At 38.3% G+C, this 19,738-nt stretch overlaps 1 protein-coding gene across 1 annotated transcript in view; it reads left to right on the top strand.

The window, feature by feature from the left end:
• The window catches only part of camta1a (calmodulin binding transcription activator 1a), a 466,321-nt gene that overhangs the window by 12,101 nt on the left and 434,482 nt on the right, over positions 1–19,738 (top strand). Inside the window, exon 3 of the mRNA XM_073823111.1 lies at positions 10,949–11,052. Coding sequence (XP_073679212.1) covers positions 10,949–11,052 — 104 coding nt within the window. The remainder of the gene's footprint in view (positions 1–10,948; positions 11,053–19,738) is intronic.

The following is a 19,738-nucleotide window of genomic DNA, read 5'->3' as shown; positions in this document are numbered from 1 at the left end:
ATCCCAAAATGTATATCTTTTTAAAAAATATGTTTCAATATGAGTCAAGCTTAGGGCTAGGTGATTTTTCAGATTTTATTGATTAATTTAAAGTTTTGCCATGATTTTATTTTTCAGAAAACGAGGAATTGCGATTTTGGATAGAAATATTACCAAACATTAGAATTAGACAGTTTGACAACATGCCAATGATATATAGCACAATATAGTTATTTTTTCTTTAAATAAATTTGTATCAAAATTTTAAAGACCATTGATTTTAAAGACCATATCAATTTTGATAGCACAGAAAAAATGCAACACCGTAATTATGTACCTTACTGCGCGTTTCGCGTCAGTTTCAAAGTAAATTGTCCAGAGAGTGGCACTAAAACACATGTTCAATACGTGTCCATGGCACGTTTTTATTATGTTGGAACAGGCACGTTTTGCTGCGTTTTTTTTACTCTGCTTGGGATACGTATTTGCAGCTGTTCAGAATTCAAATATCCAGTTAGTGTTGCTAAAGGTTAATGCTCTGTCGTGTTGGAAATAGGGTTGTGACGATAGTATCGTGTATCGACGATAGTCAGAGATATCGCCTGTTGCTGATGCCTTTGATGATAGTAAGACGATTATTATTATTATCCGTCAAAAAGGAGCCTAACTTTAGCAATGCAGCGCGGAGAGTCGGTTCTAGGATGCTTCAGAAACTTGCCGCGGTATAAACACAAGCATAGAGTAGATAGTGCCGCAGATGTGTGCAGTGAAAATGGGTTAGAGATTTATTCATCATACAGTGTACATAGATTAAGTGTAGACTTAAGTGTAGACAGTCATTAGGATAACAGAGGTAGTAAAATGTGGTTTAGGCTGATTTAAATACGATATATCAGAATCCGCCTGTATATAGTAAACATAAACATTCACCTCAGTAACATCTGTATGCGTTAACTAGAATTACGATGCGATAAAATGGCGCTAAACATATGCATGTGAATAACACGCACATGGCTTCTCCACATTCTATATGAACTGAACTACAACATGAACTGATGACAACGATCAGACATACAGCGGTAACATTATCGCAATATGACGGGTAAAGAAAGATACATTCATTTGCATTCATGCACGCACATTAACTGCTCCCTGAGAATGAAACCGAAAGTAAACTTGAACCTCCGACAGAACTACTGTCAGCGCTCTGTACACGCACAACTGTGTCACAAGTCACAGGCACTACCCTTACAAAACTAATAAGGAATTTATTACATATTGACACATTTACATATTATTAAATAAATTAGCACGATAGTATTGTGTATCGGCGATCTCACAGGCTGACGATAGGACGATATGAAAATTGAGCATATCGCCCAACACTAATATCCCCTACACCAAACCCAACCCTAAACAATAGTATTAACAAATGCAAAAGTGATATAAAAACAGCATAATTGTAGGAAAATTAGGCTTTATTAATCAAAACTCTGTGTAAATCATACTTTGTGTGAAAATGAATAAAAGTTGTCAGAGTTTTACTGTATCTAGTGTTCATTTTAACTAAAAACTGCAGTAATTCATACATATAGGTACGTTTTTCTTAGTTTTGCGGAAATGTATATAGAGGCACATATTTCCAATGAGCAATGAGCAGCAATATTGCTAAATATACATAAAATTGTTGTGTTGTCCCTTATCAATGCAGAATTATCACAAATTAAAAAGGATTCATGACAATATTGTCCAAAACCCCACTTTTCTAGGGTGTTTTCAAACTTTTGGAGGGCAGTGTATTTAGATCAGCAAATAAATGACAATAAACATGGACCTCCAAAGTATTTAGTTGATTTATCAGTTGAGCACTTGAGTAGACACAATTACTAACATAAAACATAAGGTGTCAGTATTTTGCAGCTGACATGAAGTGGACAGACTGGTGGAGAAGGTAGTTGTCCTCCCTGAAATAATAAACAGCCCTGTTTGAAGAGATCACCACAGGCATCTGTAAAAGCAAAAAGCAGCAACATGTCTTTTGGGAAATTCTGTGTTTGCAGTTAGTAAGTGTTGGACTGGGGCCCATCCCACTTCAAACCCCCCAACTCCCACAATCCAACAGTTAGAAGTTGTGAGTTGGAAACAAGCCGTGTCTGTAGGCACAGCTGTGTCAAGACCTGCTGGTGTGATATTTTTTCCATCCTACCTGCCCTTCTAATGAGAGAATTCCCTTCTGAGTGGGTGGCAAGCAGAAGCAGAAAAACCTTTTCTGTCCCTCCACTACTTCCTCATTTCTCTCTAACTCTCTCTCTGTTTGTGGGAGCTCTTTCTATAGGCTATCTATTATACTCTCTTGGTCCTCTATCTATTCTCTACTTTTTTCCCCTCATGCACCTGACTGGAGAGTTGCTTTCTCCTGATCAGGGCTGCTGTAGTAATTGGCTGCCCCCTCAGCTCGGCTCAGCACAGCACATCTTCCAATATAACAGGCTACGGTTTCAGCCTGCCTTGCACTTTAGGATCTGACAACTAAATTGTTGTTCACGGGTAGGGAGACAGAATTATGTTAATGTCCACATTGTCACCGCTCTTTAGGCAGGAAAATAAAGGAAACAAGATGGCATTAGAGGCTGGAGTTGCGCAGCAGGATGTGCCGTTTACATCCATGGGATGAAAGTGGGGAGAAGAGTCGTTATAGCTGAGGCCCAGCAGACACAGTTGTGGCTGGAGCTGGGTTGTTAAACCAGACTTCATCCTCAGATGCTGTCTTGTTTGTTTGCAAGACAGTCAATGCTACTTCTCTAGCCTCTTTCACAGAGATTCTGGAAAATACACAAGTAATGTTTCCCATGATTTGTCCTGGGATCGCCAGTGATTTTCCGGAATCTGTGGGTGCATTCACACACATCCCGTAAAGATCCCATAAAAGACGTGACAATATGATGTGACGTGTAATGTGACACTAAACTAGCAAACCTCAGCTTTAGAGCGGATAGTGAGGAGCTCCGTGATCTTAGATTCATTCAAGTTTGCACATATTTTTTCATTGTGAACGTTGATCTGCCTTCAAAACACCCTGTAAAATAGCATGACAACGTGTGTCATCACTACCCCACACCCTTTACGCCATTGGTCCTGCTTTTTGTTCACACAGGGCTCGTTCTGGGACTGATCCCAGCAATGTTACTAGGTCCTCATCCCGGGATCATTCCTGGCACTCTGGCAATTTTCTGGGATCAATGTGCTGGGTGAAAGGAGCAGGATCCTGCTGCAGGGTAAAGCTAGTCTAAGTGAAGGTTTTGTACCTTTTTTGTGTTTAACAGATACATTGAATAATAAATACGACCACATATAAAGTTAGCTAACTATTACGGCAAAATTGTGTGCTTGAACCTGAGGTCAAACACCATAATTAAATGCAGTAATATCTGACAGTTTTTAGCTGCCATTTATAAACTTTTAGTAAGTCATTATAAAATCAAGTTGAGTTCAGCTTTTGCAAGTTCAAGTGCTTTTTCTGGTGAATCTATTTACACCACATTCATTTCAGCACAGGCTGTGTTTTAAATTAGATTTTTAGTGGTCTAAATGTGAATGTTTACACAATTTAAAGCACTTTGTGTATGTTTATTTTACAAATTAAGACATTTTTCTATGTTAATACAAGTAGAAAATGATATTGGGTGAAGTTGGCTGCTGTCACCAATCTAGAGCCATCTTATCAAATAAAGTTCGGGCTTTTAGGATTGGGATGCTGATAATGTTATCTCTAAGTTGTCTTAAATTTTCACATGTGCACAAATAATGTCTAAGCTTTCGTCAGGCTTCTGCTTTGCCAATGTTTCTGCTTGCAGTCATAACAGCCCCTTTACTCTGAATGTTTTTTGTTGTTTGTTCTCTGGTGCTCTCTACAATTTTATTTTTAATTTTTATGACGCCGGAGCTCATTCCCAGTCCCCGAGCCGCAGTAATGTCAGATAAGGGTGTGTGTTGACACTGATAGACTGCTCTTTATTAAAGCAGCCAGCGTTAGAACTTTAGTGAATTAGCATTCCGCTCTGTTCTCTGTCTGCTTTTAACTGCGGAGCAATGAGCCCTCATTTCAATGCCATTCATTTTATTTGGTGAAAAAGGAGCATAGCCCAAACATCTCAAGAGGTCTTTCAAGTTGTGCTCTGGGAGGAGTTAGAAGGGATTTTATTAGTATGAGGGGTTTTTAATTAACAACCAGTCATCTAATCGGAGCAATGAATGTTTTTCACTCTCCTGGATGTGTGCTTATATTCAGCACAAGTCAGTTTCATACCTGTCTTCGAGTCCCTAATAGCATTTTACACTGATAAACGTCCGCTTTTAATTCACGGCGAATACGGTGGACGGCTTATTTGAGCTGTTTTACCATTTAATTATCGCCCCTCACACTGTTTTATAATCATAATGTTCCATTTCATTATTCTCAAAACAGATAGTAACTCACTGAACTAACTGTCCTATGTGGATACTCACATCAGTGTGCAATAATGGCTCTGGAACAGAGGCGTAGACTTCAGATCACATACTTCTGGGGTCCTGTGCCAGTTGTGCAAATAAGATGAATAAAAATGCTAACCGTTATTTAGGGTTTATAGACCTCCTTGCTCTGAAGTGAATGATGTCATCAGTGGGCGTGTCAGAGAGAATGTATTTGTTGGCACTGATTGGTGGTAGGCCTTGGGTATGAGATGCTGAGTGTGTGTGTGAGTTGTCTGAAATGATTACAGAAGGGCAGGTATGAGTCCTGGCCAGTCTGAAAGGGCTCCACCCACACTGTCTGATCTGTATCTGAGGTTGTCTGGAGATGACCAAGGCCTGTCACCACCCGCTCATCTTTGTAATCTTTCATCAAAATGTAATAAGCATTTAGGTCTGGCTCTATTCTGCTTTGAAACGCCCACTTTTCACGACCCAAGCAATTCCTGGTGGATAAAATCAAGTGTCGCCATACACTCTCAGAAAAAAAATGGTACAAAAGCTATCACTGGGGCGGCACCCTTTTAAAGGTACTAATAGGCACCATTTATGTACAGTGTACTAATATGCCTTTTTGACAGCTTTTGCATCTTTTATTCTGAGAGTGTACTGTGTTCTGTTATGCTTGAATATGTTACATTACAGAAATAAAATGGGTAGTGATTGCGGGGCTCCAGACAAACATTTGAGAGCAGTGGCTCTAGCTCCACTAAGTTCTACAGATGGTGGCACCAGAAGCAGATTTGGTAGTGCTGGGAGTAATGTGTGGGAGTATTAAACATAGATTATTTAATCATAAAATTACTATTGTTTTGCGTTAATAAGTGCAGTTACTACACTGTAAAATGTTTTCACCAGTTTCAACTTAAAAACTTAAGTTTAGCAGCTGCCTTAAATTTTTAAGTTAAATCAACTTAAGTCATTTAAACTCACAAGTTAAATCAACTCATTTTTATTGTAATAAATTAAAATGACTTGTAGTTTTAAACTGATTTAACTTAACTTAAGGCAGCTGCTGAACTTAGGTTTTTAAGTTGAATCTGGTGAAAACTTTTTACAGTGTAATAATGTTACATGTTCATTTCTTGTTTATTTCATGTTTATATAGATTTGACAATAAAGCACTAAGCTTGAGTTGGGAAACATACAAAATTTACTTTTATTAACGTTCAAAAGCTACTTTTTAGGTAGAAAATTGATATATTCTACTCTTATTTAATGTACCATTATTCTATAGTATATAGTGTTGTCTTACTTTATAAACAAAAGAGTGAAAAATTTGATTTCTTGATTATTTGTTATTTTGTAATAGCGATTTTTTTTTAAATAGCAAAAAGTAGAAATGAATGACTAATAAGCCAAGAATAGCTCCTCTGCAGCTCATCCCATTAAAAATAACATTTACATTGGATCATTTTAGAGCTTTAAAGTGCTGGAAATAGTTGTGTGAAATGCTTAAAAGTAATTGAAAAGTGCTTTTCTCTCTCAAAAGGTTGTACAAACCCTGAAATGAATAATGTAATAATATTCGACTATTTCTGCCACAACATTTAACGTTACTGCTTTTCTGATGTATGTCAGTGCTGTTTATAACAAACAGATAATTGATTCTCACTAGATCTTGCAGCAACTATATTCATTCTGCAGTGAATTCAAACACTTCTCACTGGATCTTGCGTCACTGTGCAGTAACAGCAGCTTGGTTTCCTGAGTAAAGCTGTTCTGAGCTTGGAGAAGTTTATTTGCGTTGTGGTCTTAGCTGATAAATGACTTTTGTTACGCCTTTGTTTCGTTTTTGAAATGGCAGCTCTTATGAGTTGAACAATGTAGTCGCACCAGTGGGACCGCTCACAAATTTAGTCGCACCAACAGAAAAAATGCAAAATGCGCAAAATGTGCCCATTTGGTCGCAGTCTGGAGCCTTGAGTGAATGCCATTTCTTGTTGACTTTAAACTGTTCTTCATGATTTTATTTACATATGTGACCCTGGACCACAAAACCAGTCTTAAGTCGCTGGGGTATATTTGTAGCAATAGCCAAAAATACATTGTATGGGTCAAAATTATTGATTTTTCTTTTATGTCAAAAATCATTAGGATATTAAGTAAAGATCATGTTCCATGAAGATTTTTTGTAAAATTCCTACTGTAAACCTATCAAAATGTAATTTTTGATTAGTAATATGCATTGTTAAGAACTTAATTTGGAGAACTTTAAAGGTGATTTTCTCAGTATTTTGATTTTTTTGCACCCTCAGATTCCTGATTTTCAAATAGATGTATCTCGGCCAAATATTGTCCTATCCTAACAAACCATATATTAATAGAAAGCTTATTTATTGAGCTTTCATATGATGTATATATCTCAGTTTTGTAAAATTTTACCTTATGACTGGTTTTGTGGTCCAGGGTCACATATTTGTATTTTACAAAATAGCCATTTGCCAGTTTAAATGCCTATGGCTTTATTTTGAAGTGATTGGGCCATTATGTTTCTGATTTTACCTTTGTTTTCACTTTTGACACTGGTTGCAACACAGATAAATCGTTTTTTCTGTGTGTGGGAAGGTGGCTCGTTGTCATTCATGAGCAGGTGCTCTATGCTAATGTTAATTGAGTGAGTAAAATGATTCCAGATACCAGTCTCAGCTCTCTACTGTAAAACTAATTTACCCTTGTACAATCTCTCCCATCAGTGTATGCCACATTCAGCACATACTCCAATCTCCAGAATTATCTCCATGCCCCAAACGAAAGAGCACAGAGAGTCACACTGTTGTTTCACGGCCTTATCAGGTAGCTGTAAACTCTTTGTTAGGACCTTGCTCCAGGCTGGGATTACTTCTCAGTGAGCTGTTTTTCCCCCTCTCTCTCCTCCACCTTTTCTCATTCTTTAAAGATTTCACAGTCATCCTTTAAGTCCATATTCTCCAATATTGTCTTTTATAACTTTAGACATCCAAACATCTGAGCAAATTAAAAATAGAGGTGTAATAAAACGGACAGGCAGGGTGACTTTGCCTTTAAGAAGCACTGGGGACATAGGGGTTTGCCATTTGAAGTGTACATCTTTGATTTCTGGTCAGCTTGTGCTTGAGACACAGGTCTTTGTTTTATATTCACAAACAGAAGCCTGAGCTTTCGTGGGGTTCTCAGACAAATTGAAAAGGGTTCAGGTAACAAGAAGCGCACACTTGAGAATCACATTCCTTGAATAAAGTATAAGACTTTGTTGAACACAGTCACTGTAAGACATTTTCAAAGGTGGCATAGCCAGACAGGAAGGACAACTAAAAGTCAGTCCCTCTAAATTGAAACACACTCTTCTTGCGAAATGCTTTAGAATGCTTGTGTTAAATAATAAAATATCTGAAAATAGAAATTAAGCAATCAGATTGTCATATAATAATGGATACTATTACATACACAAATTAGAATAACTAATTGCCACTAATGAGCAATTCTATGATGTAAGGGTAAGATAATAAAATTTCTCAAAGCAGTATTTTATGTCTATGCATTTATGTAATTGGCCAGTAGCGGTGCAATGAGTGGGAAAATATGCAGTCAGTCGGTCATCATCTATTCAGGATGATTCAAGAGACCTCTACTTTGTGTCAGGGGCTTGATCACCCTGTCAGAGTTTGCTTTGCGATAATGACCGGCTGACTGTATGTTATCCCACACTCAGCTAGGGAATGACGCTCATATTTAACCTCTTCCCATCACACCACCATTTATAATTTGAATTATAGCAAGTAAAGCAAATCCGTTCTAGCTTTGCAGACAGTGATAAGTGATGTTTGTACATTTTTCATTGAATAAAAATATTATTTTGGGTGTAGAAAACAAAAAGAAAAAATACTACAGATCTGTTACATGATAATGCCATATTTTTCAGTCCAAACCAATGACAAAATCCTATTCTTTGACATAAACAGATGTCTGCAATATCAGAGATGATTGTCTGACAACTAGGGAGCAATGAAAGATTCACAACTGGACCAGTTTAGCTGATGCCACTGTCATTTGAGAGAAGCAAATATCTTTCTCGCTGATGTAGAGAAAGAGGCCTTCATATGAGGGTTATTCAGATTTTGCATAATCGCCCGACAGCATATCACAAACCGTCAGACCTGGAGATGCGTAATTGGCTGTAGCATATGTGTCTTGATTTGTCATCAGTGACGCGAGCGACGGCAGAACACATGGTGACGTGTAAGCGCATTAGCTTAGAGACAGAGGAAATCGAACTGATTTGCAAGCATGCTCATAACCACGTTTACAGGATTTGGTATAGCATCTCATTCGCAAATGATAGACGATTGTTTGTCACAATTACAGCCTTAGGAAAATGGCGGGGGTGGTTTTGACAGTGACTCAGGCATATTATGTCACATTTTTGACTCCCTGTTAGGAGGTTTGTTATGGATTAGACATCCCGTCATTGTGCTGGTGTTGAGATGTAGGTTGAGCTCATAAAGTAATGACTTAGACGTGAACAAGAAATTGAGTCCCTTTATATGTATTCCTGTTTTTTTGTTTTAATAATCATAACGTTAATATTAACATCTGAGAAAATTAAAAGTAGACATCTTAGGCACATTTGTTTGCTTCACAGTAGACAGTTGTCCACATTGTAGCGTTGAGTTCTGTGAAATGTATTTTAGTGATTTTATTTGGATGGTTGGATATATACACTATATTGTCAAAAGTATTGGGACACCCCCTTCTAATGAACAGGTTTGACTACTTTAGTAATTTCCATGAGTACAAATCTTAATGTTAGGCATATAATGATAATCTAGGGTATTGTATGATTTTAATTTTGTAGAAATAGTTTGGACACAACCCTTTTCTATTCTAACATGACAGTACATCTGTGTATAAAGCAAGGTTAAAAAAGAAACGATTGATTCAGTCAATGTGCCTTGAGCCAAAAACTCATCACCAATTACCAATGACTTGTACATATGGGTAAAGTCATTTTAGACAGTTCCAAAACAACAACAGAGATGGAAATGCATTTTTTAAATGCATTAATTATGTTTCCATCTTTGTTGCCACAGTTTTAAAAGTGCCTTTTTCTGTTCCAAAGAAGGTGGTATCCTAATACTTTTGTCCATATAGTGAATGTACAAGCCATTGGTGTTTGGTGATAAGGTTTTGGCTTAAGGTCTGCATTTAAAGTCACACCAGACGTGTTCAGCTGGGATTAGGACTTGGTTTTTACCAGATCAGTCAAGTTCTTCCACACTGACTGAATTAATAGTTTCTTTTTGAACCTTGCTTTATACACAGATGCATTGTCTCATGTTAGAATAGAAAAGGGTCCTGTCTAAACTGTTGCTAACTGGAAGGATACAATACCCTATAATATAATTATATGCTTAAACATTACAATTTGCATTCATGGAAATTACTAAAGTAGTCAAACCTGTTTATTACAAGGAGGTGTCCCAATACTTTTGGCAATATAGTGTATATCTCTACCTAAAAAGGCCTTTTACAGATTGCATATATTCACATTATTCAGGCATATTCAGTCTGGTCAAAGCTTTTTTCCCCTTCTTTCATCCATTCATCCTTATTCCTGCAGGGGTTTTACTTGAATGGAATGTGAATGTCATGTGGGTGTAGGTGACAGATGAATGTATAATCAGTAGTTGGTTGTAACAAGGTGATTATAATTGGACTCAATTTACAGTTGTAGACAATTTCATTGTAATTTAGAAATTCTGCCCTGAAAGTGAACTTTCGTTTAACAATGAAAGTTAAATGGCAGTGATTTGACTGGCCTGCCAAGCCCTTAGGAATGGGAACGAGAGACAGACAGGGTAAGAATGGAAGAAAGCCTGATATATAGCCATCCCTTAATTGCCCCTGAACAAATTGTATTCCCTTTTTCTTTTATCTTTAGCCAGCATTTGTGCTTTTTACTGTTCTTTGCAGCAGTCAGGATCAGGGTGGCTGTGTACTTTATTGGGTAGTTAAAGTCTTAATAAAGCTTACCATCAGTTCCCCTGAAGCCCTCGAGAGTGAACTTCCACTATTGAAACACCTGAAGTCTGATAATTCTCATCACAATATGTCACTATTTCTTTTACTATTTTTTTTCTCATAGCATGCTTGGCCCATTAATTCACATTTTCATTCATCTAACATTTTTTTTTCTACCTTCATTCCGCAAGTTGCTCATTAGTCGCTCTTTGCAGTCAGAATAATTGGCGGCCATTAATTAATGATCCTTGTTATGTGCTGTGTATGAAGAATGTAGAAGAACTGCAAAGGATAATCTAATATTAAATCATATATACTGGTTATTGTATACATACACTGAGCCCTATATATTAGCATGATTGCATCAATCCATCATGGGTATTGATTAATGACACAAATGTTTTACTGCCTCTTGCCTCTGTTTTTTTAACGCAAGCTTGTTTTTTTTTTCGTTTTGCAGATGAACATGGACATTTGAAAATATACCTGCCCAAAAAGCTGCTTGAATGTCTACCAAAATGCTCCACGTTGCCAAAAGAGAGACACAGGTGGAACACCAATGAGGTAAGGTCACCTCTCTCCGCCATCTGCTGCCGTCTTTTTTTAACTCCTGCTGACTTTATAGAGATAAAACCTCGTTTATTTTAAGCAGTGAAATGGACACAATGTGTTAATGGAAACCTCTCTAGGGATTCTGCAGTCAGTTCAGATATTAACAGCAACTGTGTGATTGCCTTATTTTTGTGGCAGGAGGAAGTTGCCTATTTTCCGTGCTGCACTTGCAAAGGATTTTCATTCACCGGACGTAGATTTTAGGAAACAGCAGGTTCATAAAGCTTTCTGTATATACAAAGATCTCATTTATACATTTATGCAAATATAAATTTGCAATAGTTTATGATCTGCTCGTAAAACATTTATGTTCTGGCGTAGTTTAGCTCATATTCTATTGCTTTTTTGGTGGTGAATTGCACAGCAGTAAGTTGAAACTCCAATGTATATCATTTTTGGCCATCTGTTCTAGCATCACTTTTATTCACAGATGTTTTAATTCCCTGGAAATAGAGACAGGATGTGATTTATTTATTTATTTATTTTTTAACTTGTGTGATGAAAGTAATCTTGGCCATAGTCATTACGCCTCTAAATCATGAATGCTCTTTTTCTTCCACTGTCTCTTCATCTCAGTCTTCCCTTATTTCCTCTGAGCTTGGCTCAGTATGTTTGTAGTTGTGGAAAGCTTATTGGCGACAATTGTCAATTTCAAGAAGCCTTGAAAAGTTTTCTCACAGGTCAGAGCACTGTGTGATCCTATATTAACAATTCAAAGAAACTAAAATATTTGGGATTAGAATAATGCGAGTCGTTTAGCTCGGCTCAGTCGTTTATTGTCTTTCAGTAGACGCTGACATGCTATTTCAGACCCCTCTGTGCCGCTGCATAGAAGCCTCGCTATCTAACAAAGCCATATACCTAATAATCTACATATGAAAATGTGTTTTAAGTACGTTTATCACAGCCTGAAGGCATTTCAGACACAATGCATCAAACAAATAAGAAAAGATAACAAGCCTCTTAGATTTGGGTATTGAAAATGAAAATGTAAAATGTTTTTATTTGTATGACTGTGGGAGGAAAAATCAGAGACTGTTTGCTCCAGCTGTCCTTGACCTATAGGCCAGCCATTTTAAATTAGTTCATTTCTTTTCAGTGCAGCTACTTTATCATTTAATGGAAATGAGACGGTGACTTGCTTGATTTTCACATTTTATTTGTTGTTCGTGTTCAGTCTGTTGTGCGGCGTGGCTCCCTCCGTGCGGAGGCTGCAGGGAGATTGAAACTAAACATTGTTTCACTGCCGTAAGCTAGAGGGATTTTAAATGACTGAGTTTCTCTAAGGAGATTCATAAACTCATAGCTCAGTGAAGGCGATGCAGTTTTATTACAATTGATCCCATTGAAGCACGCGTGGCTTTCACACATTAAGTGACAGGCGTCATAGGAGAGCAGGAGACAAAGGAGCCTTGCGTGTGCATGTCAAGTTTTTCGGAGGTTTTTCTTTAGTTTTTTTTTTTTTTTTAACTCTTCACCTCAAATTAATGACATCCTCTCATACAGGCAGGTAAAGAAAGGGATGAGGAGGACTAGGTTAGTGAGCCTGGTTTCCTCGCTTGGTAATATCAAAACGCCTGCCATAGCCACATACATAACTCACATGTCACCTTTACATCAATTTCAGCTCTGCCTAAAGTCCCCAGTGACAAATCACTGACGCGACCCTCTTAAAGGGATATTTATGAATTGAATACACTGCTTTATCCCTCAGCGTATTCTTTATGGAGTGACAAGTGGCTTTTTTGAAGGGAAAGAGGTGTGGATATGAATGACAATGCTGAAATAGACATTGAAAGCACCAGCCGTTGAATGTTTGTGTCTTGTCAGATTTAGCTGTGAATGTTTTCCCTCTGCGGAACCAGAGACTCCGTTTCGTTTTGTTGAATAGTTTGTCTTTGAAGTGCAAATATGGCATTATGGGATATGGTTGATTGTTTGGCTTTATTTCCATGTAACATGATGCAATGCTCAGAGTAAAAATTGCGATTTCTAAACTATGTATGTGCACTTGTCATTCAAAGGCTGTCAGTGTATATCAGGCATTCTGTGTGTTTGTACGCATTTGTGGTCTGGTTTGGAATGATACAAGTGAACGAGAATATTGCTTCAGATCAGCGGCTGCCTTTCTAATTGAAGCTGATGGTTTAACGCGTTTGACCTGCGGTGTTGCGCTTGCAGTCAAAATTAATTAACATGTTTTTTGAAATTGATTTAAAAATGTCAGCACTTATTGTGGAATGATGTCATCTTTGTCCTAGTGTGATGTGTTATGAAAAAAACTAAAGAACTTCAGGAATTTATTTCATGTTTTTTTTCATCAGTTCTTTTAGGAAACAAAATATTATGTATGCGGTGTTCATTTGTGGAAATGGCACTCAGAAGTACATTTTTGCAGCAGTGCTCTTTACTTGCCTCACTTGCACTTCTCTTTTCACAATAATATAGCACTTTGTCTTTTTTATCCCATTACACATACTAAATAAAAGGAAATTCAGTTATACAATAACAAACCTATATTTCTGCATAAAAGTGCTTGGAAAATACAGAGTATAAACTCAATACAACACTGCAATTATGAAATAATATAATAACATTATCCACATTTTATTGACTTAGTCTTCTATATGCCTCAAAGATTTCTCCAAAGTAAAAACTTGTAATAGTAATATGCTATTTCTTTTGGTATTATGAAGGCTAAACTTACCTGCTTTTACTTTTTGCTACAGTGGCATGGATATGTTTTGGAACCCCTTGCAGGATCTGTGAAAATGTGAATAATTGTAACAAAATAAGAGAGATCATACAAAATGCATGTTATTTTTTTGGTATTGTCCTGAGCAAGATATTTTACATAAAAGATGTTTACATATAGTCCACAAGACAATTTTTTTTAATTATTAAAATAACCCCCTTCAAAAGTTTGGGAACCCTTGGTTCTTAATATTATGTGTGGTTATCTGGATGATTTACAACTGATTTGTTCATGAGTCCCTTGTTTGTTCTGAACAGTTAAAGTGAGCACTGTTCTTCAAAAAAATCCTTCAGGACCTGCAGATTCTTCAGTTCTCCAGCATCTTTTGCATATTTGAACCTTTTCCAGCAGTGACAGTATGATTTTGAGATCCATCTTTTCACACTGAGGATAATTGAGGGACTCAAACACAACTATTAAAAAAGTTCAAACGTTCACTGATGCTCCAGAAGGAAACACGATGCATTAAGAGCCGGGGTGAAAACTTTTTGAATTTGAAGATCAAGGTAAGTTTTACTTAATTTGTCTTCCGCAAAACATACAAGTATTTTCTGTTGCTTCCGAAGGGCAGTACTAAATGGAAAAAAAAAATGTGGACATCTTTATCCTGTTCAAAAGTTTTCACCCCCAACTCTTAATGCATCATGTTTCCTTCTGGAGCATCAGTGAATGTTTGAACCTTTTTTAATAGTTGTGTTTGAGTCCCTCAGTTGTCCTCAGTGTGAAAAGATGGCTCTCAAAATCATATAGTCAATGCTGGAAAGGTCAACTATGCAAAAGATGCTCAAAAACTGAAGAATCTGCAGGACCTGGAGGAAAAGTGCTCAGTTTAACTGTTTAGAACAAACAAGGGACTCATGAGCAACCATCACAAAACAAAAAAGCAGTCGTCCAGGTAACCACACAAAGTATTGAGAACCAAGGGTTCCCAAACTTTTGAAGGGGGTTATTTGAATAATTTCAGATATTTTTTTTGTCTTGTGGACTATATGTATGTATATAGATTTGAATGATTTATCCTTTTCCCAGACTTCCAGTTTATGAAAATCAATAAATATTATGTTTTAAAAGGTTACACTGATAATCTAAATCTTCACCTCTATGATCTATGCCTATAGACTTGACATAATAACAAATGGCCAACACTTGTTCATGATGATTATAAATATCCAGTGTAGTATGAGTTAAAAGAACACATTTCTGCTTTAGTGTGATCCTTACTGATTAAAAGAAGTTGGGAAAACACTGCTTTAGATTAATGTTAGCCACTAACGCTGCATTTTCAGAGCAGAGAAAAGGCCATTGTGATGGTGTTTTCATGTTGCGTGCATCAGGATGGTCTGCACCATTGGTTGGAGGGAAGACAACCTTCCCCAAAAAGCAAGGGCATTTGTGTGTCATGTGTGCCCGGCAGACACTGAGGCTAGAGTGAGTCACTGATGGCAGACTGAGAGGTATTAAGCAGTCTCATTGCTGCTGATTGTGTGACTCTTACTGAAAGTGACACCTCCTGTATTTCCTCTATATCCCTCCTGCTGCTCTTCCCACTTAGTAGTGTTTTTTTTCTCAAAATAATGTCTTCTTAACGATGAGGGTTCAATTGGAGTTTATGTGGGCAGGAAATACAGGATCAACCTCAAATCAAACCAGATTTGTCACATCAAATTATGTTATACGTTGTGTTTTTCTGTTCTCTGCACCAAGTCTGTTGTTGTTTGAGTTTCCCTCATGTAACATGCAGTTCTCCATGTTGAAGTGCAGTCAGATGACAGCATAACTTCTAGCGAAGTCAGGCTAGCGGTCATGTGTGGGAGCCCATCTCTTCTTTACTGGATGTTCAGCACTCATATGGGCCATATTTATACCTGTCATCTTTCCTTGTGTGTATTCATAGGGAGAATGAGAGTTGGATTAAATTTCAAGCTTTTGCTGGAAAGTTAGATAAACCAATCTGCTCAAAATGAGGTAGATGGCAAGAAGAGGAGGTAAGGATGTAGGTGGTTTAAAAGAGGTGATGTGCACAAAGGCACTGCTCAGCTTTTAAACTGTCAGAATGAGATTTGAAGAAAATGTGGGCAAAGGATTGACAATTTATTTAACTGTATCAACCACAGCACCACAGTCTTTATAACAAAGAAAATAGGCTTAACAATAAAGGCACAACAGATAACAAAGTTTGAGGCAAACACAAAAACTAATTAGAAGGGGGATCTATGAGATCTGACAATGCCTTCCATGAACAGAAATCAAAAGAACAGGTTTATTCAGGTGAGATGCTGTGCAGAGAGATATGTGAAAAGTTAGAGCTATGTTAGTCACATTCTGACATTATCTGACATAAATTGCTCCACATATGGGCAATATTATTGTTATTTTCAATGTGAATGCTATACAATGGCTTTTGAAGCAAGAATTCTTTAGTAACCTCCTTCTAAGGTTCTTTTCATTTGGTTTTATCATCTTTTCGGCACATGATTTCTAGTCTTTCAGGCTTATTTTTAAAGGGCATCTATTATGCCTCTTTTTCCAAGATGTAATATTGGTCTTGGGTGTCCCCAGAATGTGTCTGTGAAGTTTCAGCTCAAAATACCCCACAGATCATTTATGATGGCATGAGGAAAATGCCATTTTTGAGGTGTGTCTAAAAAAGAGCTGTTTCGATGTGTAGCACTTTAAATGCAAATGAGCTGTATATTCCCACCAAATCGTCAGAAGAGGGTGTAGCATATACATCTCTGCTTTGCATACCTACAGCAATAAACACTTGGTAGTGTGATGAACACACAAAACAGTGTGATGTTACAGAGCTCGCGCCGCACTGACCTAATCTCACGAGTGTGGCGCTGATCAATTAAAATACTTTGATAAGGTACGCACACAGTTAAACGGTTAAAATGTTAGCTAAGCATTATAACAACATGACATTCACGAAGCAGTCTGGAGTAAAATGATTTGCACAGATATAAGCAAGGCTGGGTAGATTTTGAGGTGCATTACCTTCAAAAATAAAAGTAATCCACTGTGTCCTCAGTGGCTCAGAAACTCGTTGGCGGTGCCTAAACAGTGTGATGATGTCACACTGCTTTGAAAATCCAAACCGCATGCCTTATGAGCAGGGCTCTATGCTTCCTTTTTAGGAGCACAGTCAAAATTTCAGCAGCACCTTCTGATTAATAATAAAAAAATCTGATAAAATAAATGTGCCTTCCCATTACGAGGGGATATTTGACTCCTTAAAGTGACTAACAGGGGAATTTTGTTTTTACCTTTGTAATGGCATTTTTTTATAACTTTATTAAAAGTATGTTATCTTCGTCGGCGCCAATGGCCGACCAATTAAATGAAATCAGTATTAGCAAAATGAATTTGTACTACAGAGGTGGCACACAAGAACACAAAAGTGGCTTGTAGGTGTATTTTCATGTTTAATGAGTCTCAGAGGTGGCATGAGTGCAATTAAATTCATAAACTCATATAAAATTGTGAATACAGAAATATTAAATGATTTAAATAACTGAAAAGATATTTTAAAAATGAAACTAAAACTGCCAGTAGGTGGCAGCAAGTCACTGATTTAATTATTGAATCATTCATTTGATTCGTTCGAACGGCTGATTCATTCAGGAATAAAGCAAGTAACTCTCTTTATGTATAGAAAACTGAATCACTGACTCGCTAGTTTAAAAACGCACGTTCGTTCATAACCTAACAACGCTGTGTTTGAATAGAGATGCGCAGCAGCTCAGTTGTGACTTGTTTCAGACTATTTTTGATGACGAAATCGAGCAAAATCATAGTCAGAAAATGTAAATAACTTGATTAACTTCTTGTTTATTTAACTGTTGTATTAAATCAATATCTCATTTACAAACTCCTTTAAAAATCATTAAAAGCTGTCACTGGTCTTATGGCGCGTTCACACCAAAAGCGAAATAAATATGCGCATCGCGTTACTCGCTCTAGTTTAATCGAGAAACGTTTTTTCCGTCACCCGCGCGAATAACAACAAGGCGCGATTAACCATGGCGGAGATAAATATGATCGCTGCTTTGTACCGGTTGTGGAAGTCCTAAATAATAATAAAATAATAAATTTCAGGCTATAATATGCTCTCTTCCATTTTCTGATTCAACCGGACCTTTCAATAAGCTCTTTGCTGATTGGCTTGTGTATCATGCATTCGCGTTGCCCGGCAAGAATTTGCCTCTATTCGCGTCTTTGCATTGACTTTGTATGTAATCTAGTTGTGCAAATAATTACATTCGCGTTTGGTGTGAATGCACCATTAGTTAATTGCGATCTCACAAAGTTCCATTATAATCAACAAAGCTCTTTACACTGCACAATGAATCTCCTATTTACACTCTCTCTACACTTTGCTTACGAAAGGATTCATGAGATATGTTTGTAATAAATTACTCAACATTGCTTCAACCTTTGAAGTACTCACGCAAACACATATATGCACATCGGGTCACTTGCACATGGTGATTGGAAATTAATTATTTTTTTTTTATAGTGTGGCGGGAGGGACGAACGACAGACACAGTGGGTGTGGCGTCAGGCCTCGGAGAGGCTTTTATTAAACAGAAAATGAAGGGAAGTGTCCAAAAGGGAAATAAAGTGTCCAAATAAAAGGGGATCTGGTGTCCTCGTTGTGAAGGGGGTTCCGTGAAGGAGGAGCAGTGTTCAAATGGGAAGGGTCCAGGTAAGGGGCGGAGTCCGGCGGCCGCACGCGCTCCCCGCTTAGGTCCGGAGCGCGAGGGGCGGCGGCATCTCTTGCAGCAACGTCCTCCTTCTGCTGCTCTGTGGCACTCTCGGGGGATTCGACGGCCCGGCAACCTGGCCCGTCAGCCGACTAACGGGTGCGGCATTCGTCCGGACACACGGGGTCCGGCTGCTCGTCCTCTGGCGGCGCTGGCTTCCTCTTCACCCCTTCCTGGACCCACGAGGACACCAGCGTGCATGCACGGGGGAGAGACCGGTCTCCTGAGGAGAGGCGCGCTCGGCATTTAAACAGCGGCGGTGATGAGGCTTCATTCCATTCAGGTGCTCCCCATCACACGCCGCCAGCCCGGGATGTTTTCGCGCCCAACCTCTCCCCTACACACCCACTCCCGTCAGGAGCCTGGAGAAGGGCGGCGAATAAGGGACGGGGTGGTGATGATATTTAGGGGGGAGGCAGCCGACTCGTCACAATAGTCACATGCGGTAGTTCTCAGTCGCATTTGGTTGCACTGTATTTTTTACAAATAAGGATGTATGGATTTTTATCATGTAAGGTGGCTATGTTCACACACTGCCAACACAAATTTATGTCCAAACACCATGTAAAAGTAGATTTTGCATAATAGGTGCATAATAGCACACCAAATATGAAGGACAAACTCTAGTTTTCAGAATGATTTCCCTCACCATAGCTAAATTTAGGAGCACCTGCTCCATCCTGCTTGGTGTAAATGGCATGGTGAAATGGCATTGTTGGCTTGAGAACCAGTGAGGTTCAAGCAAGAAATGATGACTTCTGTCAAACTTTTAAGATGGCTTCTCATCAAAAAAGGGCATCCAGCATGTGGAAAGTGTGAGTGGCAGTATCAGAAGAGCGAGAAAGTGCTGGCCTCTGGAAGGGACCCTCTGGGAAAGGGAGACAGGCAGGAAAGAGGAGCTAAGCTAGTGTGACACTCAGCCTCTAATGAGTGGCAGCCACTTAAGACCTGTGAACCTTCTCTCGGCTCTGAACCGAAGCCCAACTGTGGGATGAGAGCGCATCAGCTCAGTCGCTCTAAGGACTTCTACACATTTAATGCCCTGTCATCAGGACTAATCCTCTCTGCCCGGCACTGCCGTGGCACGGTGCCCGCGTGCAATATGCCTCTGCTCCTG

Source organism: Garra rufa, chromosome 18, assembly GCF_049309525.1.
Source record: "Garra rufa chromosome 18, GarRuf1.0, whole genome shotgun sequence".
Taxonomy (NCBI): Eukaryota; Metazoa; Chordata; class Actinopteri; order Cypriniformes; family Cyprinidae; genus Garra; species Garra rufa.
The sequence above is the reverse complement of the archived record's forward strand: the minus strand, read 5'-3'. Positions and strand labels throughout refer to the sequence as shown.